This window comes from Osmia bicornis, chromosome 8 (genome assembly GCF_907164935.1).
Source record: "Osmia bicornis bicornis chromosome 8, iOsmBic2.1, whole genome shotgun sequence".
In the NCBI taxonomy this organism is placed as follows: domain Eukaryota; kingdom Metazoa; phylum Arthropoda; class Insecta; order Hymenoptera; family Megachilidae; genus Osmia; species Osmia bicornis.
In genome coordinates, this window is record NC_060223.1 from 11,127,575 (window position 1) to 11,136,579 (window position 9,005).

General features: G+C 38.1%; 1 protein-coding gene across 2 annotated transcripts in view; it reads left to right on the forward strand.

Moving 5' to 3' along the window:
- The window catches only part of LOC114876424 (disintegrin and metalloproteinase domain-containing protein 10-like), an 83,781-nt gene extending 76,418 nt beyond the window's left edge, over window positions 1-7,363 (forward strand). The window contains exons 12-16 of one of the 2 annotated variants that reach the window (XM_029187892.2): window positions 1,676-1,843; window positions 3,594-3,721; window positions 4,034-4,148; window positions 4,323-4,482; window positions 5,656-5,901. In XM_029187892.2, coding sequence (XP_029043725.1) covers window positions 1,676-1,843; window positions 3,594-3,721; window positions 4,034-4,148; window positions 4,323-4,482; window positions 5,656-5,798 — 714 coding nt within the window. In that variant the 3' untranslated portion in view covers window positions 5,799-5,901. Of the gene's footprint in view, window positions 1-1,675; window positions 1,844-3,593; window positions 3,722-4,033; window positions 4,149-4,322; window positions 4,483-5,655 lie in introns of both variants that reach the window. The other variant, XM_029187890.2, reaches the window with a different exon arrangement.
- The last annotated feature ends 1,642 nt before the right edge of the window (window positions 7,364-9,005 follow it).

The following is a 9,005-nucleotide window of genomic DNA, read 5'->3' on the forward strand; positions in this document are numbered from 1 at the left end:
TTTTTATTTCTTCAAGCGTCGCGTCGATTTCGAAGGACCAGATTTCCAGTTCGCCAGTAATATTCTCATAGTCGGGATACACTTTTCCATCGGGTTATTTATTTTCTGATATATGCACCGAGACCGAGAATACATCCACTTGCATCAGCATCGAATTTCTTCCGTTGCTTTCCGTGCCAATTCGTTGAACCGGAAAACGTATCAAACCGAGCGAACCTTATTTTCCCAAGCATCGACTGCTGGTCCCACGAGTATCCTTCTATCGGATATTCAAACCGTAGATCGTTCTTATCTGCACGTTAAGCGAAAATCATTCGGCTCGCTTAAACGTTGTTGCCTTCTCTTCTTTCTTCTCCGTCTCGTGCCACTGCAAAACGGAACTCGTTGTCGGATTTAATTAAAGTGAAAATTGTCGCCCGACGAGAATCGTTTCCTCTCTTTGGAGGTGGCGATGAGGACTACGACGACGACGACGACGACGACGACGACGACGACGACGACGATTTCTCGTGAAACAAGACGCCTCTATCCCCTCAAACAAATCGTCCTTTCAATCGGACATAGATTCATTCATTCATTCATTCATTCATCCAGTACTATTATACAATAGTCTCTATGAAATGTGCTTCAATTGATATCCAACAGTGAATATTGTTTGAAATATTTTTTTCTTTTATTGTTTGTTGAAGGTATTTGCACAGCGCACTTTAACAAAAGTAAGAAACTTGCCGTCCCTGTTCTTGGTGTGTGCCTTCTCGGAAATGGATTTTCAATCGAAATAGCAGCAAATGAAAACGATAGTTTCGATAGTGATCAATTTTGACAGAAACAAAATCTCGAGAATCGTTCTAAAAGTAAGAAGAATTTAAAATTAAAAGAAAGACAATAAAAAAATGGTGGTTGGTGCAGAGTATTTAAAAGAAAATATTCCCGTAAAAATTAGAACAAAAGGAATAGAATAAACTAACCTTTCGAAGTTTCAGAATTAAGAAAAGAAGAAGAAGGAAAAAAAAAAGAAGTAGAAACAATGCAAGGAATCTTGATAGCGCCGAATTCTCTCTGCTCAACAATGTTTTCTATTGTTCTGTCGTGAAAATTGCTCGGGAAAATCGGGATATTGTGCCCAGTTTCGCACAATACCTTACAGAGCAACACGAAACGCATTCCAACCAGCGCATTATCATCGACACATGGCGAAATAAATTAACGAGCAACAAAAGCACCACCGATAACCTCTGCTGTCAACTCGCTGAATTCGCTGCGGTCTGTTTAAAAAACAACCATACGCCGCGCCATTGCGACCGAAGGATCGTGAATCATGAATTTTCGATACGCAATTATAAAATAGGCAACCCACAGCTGGAAAATTACCGTCTGTCGCGGTATAATATTAATTTCAAAATATTAATAAGTAAACGTGCTAAAAAATCAAAAACTTTCCGATTTTTGCAACAATAGAGAAAGAAAAAAAAAAGTTCTTTTTCAAAACGGACACGAGCACCGTTTCAAACATATCTCTATCGTATATCAAGCCGGCGAAAAAATGACCAAATGCGTGTATGTATTATACATATTATACATATACATTTCGTCTGGACAGAGAGTGTACCTACACGTTATACATATACATATAGCATTCTCTACGGGCGATGTTGCTCATCCAGCGTTGTTGCAGGGCCCTTGCTGCACATCCGGTTGCACTCTGCGCAACGGCGATAAGTGCAGGGACGACAACGGGTGCAGGGACGCGAGCTTTTGCGACGGTCGTGGTCCCCAGTGCCCACCATCCATCAACAAACCTAACAAGACCATATGCAACGAGGAGTTCGTCTGCTACATGGGGGTGAGTATATACCCGACGTTTTCCCGCTTCCATTCTGTTCCAACCCCCTTCTCGACCGAATTCTATATCGTGTCTCACCTATTCATGCAACATCGTTGATGTACGAGGTGAAAATTTACAAAAGTAGTCAGGTCCATTTGCTTGTCGAATTCTCTGAGAAAACTGTCCTCTCGTATCTACGATTATAGAGACCTTCAGATGCTTTTTAATGTTTCAAATGTTAATAAAAATAAATCATATTCTTCTATTTTCATGTTATATTTACCCTTTGAATGAGGTTTCAAAGGAAATTGACAGGACCCATGTAGTTAGGTAATATGTAATTTCGATCTCACTGTAGATTGTCAAGCTTTCTGAAAATTCTCCGCGTGACGTGTCACGGTTTTATTAGCCACCATGCTCGCGATCGAGATTTTTTCGGCAAATGAATATTCTTCCAAGGATCGAAGGATATTCCATTCTACGTAGGTATTATATACATATACGGTTTTAAATCTACCCTCGAGACGCTATACGCGCGAGATAGAAAAGGAAACCCTACCGCGTAGGCAAATGCCAGGCGTATCTACATAATACATACATATGTACATTTCGAAATCGCTCTCCAAGGATTCTTCTCTGAACCGAACGTAAGATATCCAAACGCGTCTACAACATTACTTGTTCGATTTTGAAAGCTTTCCTAAAGCTTTTACCAATCGTTCGATTATGGTTAATGAAAAATTTCGCGCAATTTGTTACAAAAATGGCATAATATCATCAAGCTGAAAAAATTTGAAAGCCGAAATCGCTCGATTTTCAGGGAAATTTTTCATAAATTCCTCGTAAATTCATTTGGTTAAAGAGTAACTTTATATAATATTATCGTCTGTACAATCTGTTACGATTTCTATCATATAATATGATAGAATCGCGGAAACAATAAGCAAAATGAAATACCAGTTTCGCGATAAATTTAATCTGATTATCATTGGATCACCACTATTATCATAAGGTTAATATTTTTCTTTCCTAAACGTGTAAGAACTAAAAACAATCAAGCGTTGCATCTTTCGCTGGAACAGAAGGTGATCAACAAAGGAAATGGATTGCCAAGCAAGGCTATCTCCCTCCACTTGCAAGTAGAAACATTCGATTACGGTCGGCCGAGCGGAAAACGCGTTTCAACCACACGCTACACACGCGCAACAGTTCGACTCGGTATGCACCAGTGGCCAGGAATCGATACTCCCAAAATAGTAACTTTCTAATCTGCAATTACAATAATGTAACGGAACGGAACGAATCGAGACAACAGAGGCAGTCGGCTGCCTTTTGTAATTCGCTTTACCTTTTTCGCGCCGTCGCGCGTCGGCCGACTATCAAATATAACGACTTGATTGTTCTTAACGCACCATAGCACAGCACAGCACACCTCATCTCATCTCATCTCATCTCATCTCATCTCACCTCACCATACCACAAAACGAAGAAAATATTCAGGTACAATGCTGGCTTAATCGTAATATACATATATGTATAAAAAAAAAAAAAAACAAGAAATACCTAAGTAAAGAAAATTTTACCCTATTCCAATGGCGTGACAGCAGATTTTTTTTATTTTATTTATCGTCGCTCTATTTGTAAAGCGAAGGAATGTTTCAGTTATAAGGATGAGATATCTTTGATGATGCTGGAAGTTAAGTTACCTGGTATTCAAAGGTTTACACACGTTGCTTGACACATTATCGGGTTCTCGCATTGCTTGCAGGAATGCACCGGCAGCATTTGCCTGGCTTACGGTCTGGAATCCTGTCAGTGCATCGCTGGGCCCGAGGATCCTCCTACCAAAAGCTGCGAACTGTGTTGTAAATTGCCAGGAGAGGATCAACCATGCCGGTGAGAAACTACATATATCTCACATGCTTTTCGACGATCGTGTCTCGCGAAACTAAAGCAGAAACAACAGAATGTTCCTTTTTCTAATTGCGACAATTATTATATCTATTATTCGCTTACCTAAACAAGCTTAACTGATTGTAAGTAACATAATACATACCTTATCGCGTTGATCTTGCGAGTTTACTATGGATTCGTAATACGTTGAACTTACAATTAGTCGAAAATATTTCATCTGTTGCAATCGTGGAGGAACGAAACTGTTATCTCGAATTCAGAGGCGTCATTGGAAACGCGTCTATCTGTTTGCAGATCATCGTTCACATGGAATTCAGCGCCCTACGATATTCCTGACATGCTGTCGAAACCAGGCACGCCGTGCAACGATTACAATGGCTATTGCGACGTCTTCCAGAGATGTCGTGAGGTAATATTCTAATATCCAAGCAATGCAATTCACGTTCGCGTCGACTGAATAGGAAACCAAAAGAAATTTGAAATTTCACTGACATCTGTTCCATTATTGCATCCCTTTTTTTTATTTACAATAAAATTAATTAGATTATTTTTTAATATTTATCCTATTCGAATTTCATAAAAGACGAAAGAAATAACGATGGCTTTAGGTGGATCCCAGCGGACCTCTGGCAACTTTGAGACGGCTTCTTCTATCGGATGCCAGCTTAGCGAGCTTTCAACGCTGGTTGGTCGATCGTTGGTACCTCCTTGTCGTCGTTACTTTCATTTTACTGCTACTTCTGGTAAGTAAAAATATCACCGACCGGCAGTACCCTCCTTTTCCCTACATTATCTACAGTTAAGTAAACAATTTTTGGACCTCGCTTGATTTGGTTTGCAGAACCGTTTCGCTGGACAATTTCTAGGCAAACATTTCAATAGTCGATGGTTCTTCAAACGAAACCCCATTCGTTTTCACAGCAAAACGAAACAAAAACAATTCCCTCCTCTATTTCAAGCATTTCTGACGGATCGAAACTACTTTTTTTTTTTTCTACATCGGATGTAGCTGGAACGGTCGGCACAAAAACACCATTGACATATAGAATATCCGTGTAAACCCAATTATCCGACTTGTCAATTAATAAAAATTGCACAGATGCATAAAAGACACGCCGGTAACAGTCGTCGAGCATTCAACTGTCGCCGAATAAAAATAAAAAGTATTGCAAATATTACGTGGAAAAAAAAAAGAAAAAGAAAAAGAAAAAGAAAAAGAAGAAAGAGGTTACAATCCCATTCCATTCGTTTTGTTTTGTCCAACTGGTATCTAAATATGTACCGCGAAATATTTTGCCGATTTCTGTATTTTTCGTTTAATCAATTTCAATTTGAGCTCAATACAAATGGATTCCATAAGGGTTTATATTTTTATCTTTATATGTTTTATCCAAGTCAGGATAAAGTCAGGAAAAAAATGTGATTTACCTGTGATCGCATCCTTTGATAGTAAGATGCAATCGTATTAGGGAATTGCAATTAAGTGCGGGATGATGTCGCTCAAGATATATTGTAAATTCGATTTCACGCAAGTTGGCGGCGTCGCAGCACGGAAGTTGGCCAAAGCAGCCGGAAATTCATCCGGAGATAGGATTAGAGTGGTGACAGTAACACGACGCTGCCAGAAATTATATTATAAACCGTATCCCCTGGTAGCTGCACGAAAGATAATGTAACCATAAAACTTTTCCTCGAGAAAGCGCTGTTAAGGCGAGACCGGAGATAGCTTCTTATAAAACAACTAAAATACTAAACAAGTACAAATTACTCCCCTTGCGATACATGTAACTTACCTACTTACTTATTAGTCGAGTATCGGGTACATACAACTCGATGTACTCGAAAATCTTATCCAAAATTTATCCAACAATTCTCAGCTAATTGTCTAATTTTATTAAATTTCTTCTCTGTTACAGATGTTCGTAACGCGTCTAGTGAAGAAACGTCGCGACAATCGTTTAAAAATCTCTTCGACCATGGACAATCAATCCAATACGAACGACGAACCATCGAAAGAATCTTCTTCCTTACGAAAAATACAATCCATGAACATCTCTAGACTAAAAAGAAGACTGGTGGAGGCGATGAAGAGTATAATAGCGTCTCCCAGACGAAAAAAGGAACCGTTTGCGCAAGGAGATTCATTCTTTTCGCGAATATCTCAACTGTTGGTCAGTGATTCGTCTCGTACTCGTTCTGAGAAACAATCCTCGAACGAAGTCGAACAACTGTACAAAAATAATGATGAAATGACGAAAAACGACGCTGATTGTGAGGATACTTCGGTGAGACAAAAAGTTGCGGTCGAAAGGACGACAAGGGTCGTCGTCTCGAAGAGTAAGAACGATGGCTGGAGACGATTCTCTTTATTGTTGGTTGGTAATCGTGGTACAAGTTCCTTTTTGGGACGAAGAAAATTGAACAACGGTAAATCGATGAGTGGACAGACTTGGAGGAAAAGCGTGCAAGTTGATAAATTCTGCAATACGACGAAGACGATCGTAAATCCGTGTAGAAAGGTGGATAGGTACCAAACGGAACCTCTGATGGTGCCTGACACACCGCCGGACACTCCTGGTGACACTTTGGAAAGGAGGGTTCAGACATCTGATTTAACTGAGCTATTGGCTGACAGTTAGTTTGGAAGGAATCTGTGATTAAAGTTATGGGCTCATGATCGATTGGAATGTATTTATGCGAACCATTCCGTGGAAATATTGATTGTAAGTTGTCTTCTTAATCCTTAAAATTTTTATAATCTTTTTTCAACTCACTGATCATTTTTTCCCAGCTTCAAATTATAAGCTAAGAAAATTCGTCAAATGTCGAATATCACATACATATGTATGTACCTATACATATAACTATATTAATCTAAAATTCATATTTCATCGCGAACGTCCATAGCACACAAACGGTTCAAGTTGGCTACCAAAATTCTTCTTTAACTTTAAACTAACGTAACAAATATTAATTGGGATACTATAAAGAAAATAGATTATTCTAACACTCGACGGAAGCTTTTACTTTGATTTGAACAATCGTAAAGGTCCCCACGGTGTGGTTTGTACGATAAAACGGTCAAGTTTGAGGAGAACTTGCGACGGAAGTCCGTGTGTAAATATTGTACACAGAATCTTGTAACGATATCATGGTAGATTAGTTTATAGAATAAGGGTGAGAAGTTCGCGTAGGGCCGACAGTTTGCGTAATCGGAGTGGATTCTTGTAATTTCTGTAGTTCAAACAGCTCTTCGCGTAGAAGCGGACCAAAAGTAGAGGGGGAAAAAAAAATATGATCGTCCAGCGCTAAAATCGTAGACGTGTATATAAAAAGCGATTCATTGTTACTGTAAAATAAAACAGACGTTATCATTCGTTTACTAACATCCAGTCAACTGATGTACTTCAGCTTCCCTGGTTTCCTTTCATTCCGTTTACACTTATTGTTAGTTGTTGTAAGTTGTTATTATTTTGCATTCTTAAATGCAAAATCCAAAGCTCAAACATTTTTCTATTAAATAATATATTCAACGGATAATTAGGATATTTGTTACATGATGTTTTTTTCATTAAAATTCTACGATTCGTTTGAATAAAACTATCCGAAAAATTATACTAATAATTTAGTATCATCAGCAACTATGGTTTCAATTACTTTCCAATATTTACTTACATATATTTAAAAAAAAAAAAAAAAAAAAAAAAAGTATACTTACCAATATTCTTCTGATTGATATATCTTCTCGTTAATGAATGTGTGCTGAATAATAACGAAAGGTAAGTTTATATGTTTATTAATTTAGAAAACGTAATATATCTGGAAATGTAATAAAATGAAATCCGACAAATAGTGATAACGACCAACAGGTCATAAAATTCTGTAAATTCTATCAAACATTCGGTACAGTCATAACCAAGAATCGTTCAATAGTAGAAACTTACCTCGTGCGATTCTGTATCTCGGTAGTACTCCACCATTCGGCTTTGATTCTTGGTTATGACTGTACCGACCCCTGCTCAGCTGACGTTCGGTCGTCGGTGCTGAGCGGATTGCAGGTTTCTGGCGCTTTTTACTCGAATTTTTAAACGTTAATAATTGGAAAACAAAGCCATAAACGCTATTTCGTTATTCTTGATTTTCGTCTCATTTTGATCCCTAGAATCACCCCTTAAAATATTGCCCACCTGTTGTCGAACACCCTGTATATACATATATCTATCTATCATCTTGTGGGATTTTGTGTTTCACGATCTGAAATACCGACATAGCTTAAAACAATTCATACCATGTGGCGACCTCTGCTGATGGTCGACCGTCTCGCCGAAGCGTACACTTCCGATAAATTTACCGCGACATCTACTTCCGGGAAAAGCGTCGTTTTCCCGTTACGGATGGAAGTTTTTCCATTCTCGTGGGGACGTTTGAAGCGGTAGCTTTGTGTTTTGAGAAACTTTGTATTCCGTTCGTGGGTGTTATCATCAGAGAATTTAAAACCGTTGTTGAGCGTTCTAAGCTGTGTCAAGTGCATTAAGACCAGTTAAATATACATCGTAATTACAAATTTATAATAATTGACAATTAATAAAACTCTATATGAAAAGCGGTAGTGAGCTTGTTTTCCATCAATTGATAAAGTAGGAATCCTAACTCCTAAGGAATCACTTATTCCTACAACCAGTCGTTTAGTTGCGCCCTCTACGATTAGGAACGGTAATTTTAATATACGAAACAAGTAAATAAGTAAATACTCAGATAGTAAATGCGAACAATCTCGGCATCAAAACCAAGATTATAATACCGTACCCATACATTTAAATACCTATTTACTTTTATTAGTGTATATATAACATTCAATAACTGTTTGATCTTCGATAAATTATAGAAATAAAAGTTACAGTAAAACACATTAGTTACTTCTCAGTATCGTATTCTCCACGGTCCCCTGTGAACCCAAGGTGAGGTTAGGTCTGCATGTGCAGTACACAGTCGGTATAACAGTCGTGCTTGTTTTTTTATCGTATCTCGCCAGAAGTATGGATAGGTCGTAGTCACTGCTTTGTGTTTTAGGATATTTATACATACTTACGGATTTATTAGATCCGTAGAAGTTTTATCGTGTAGAAATTCATGTGTTTTGAGATGCGAATGCACGTCTTTTACGATGTAATTCACATGCATTTTGGCACATTTATATCTATGTTGGCATATATGTATGTATTACTACCGTGTTTTATGATATGGTTGTGTGCAATGGTCTGATTGC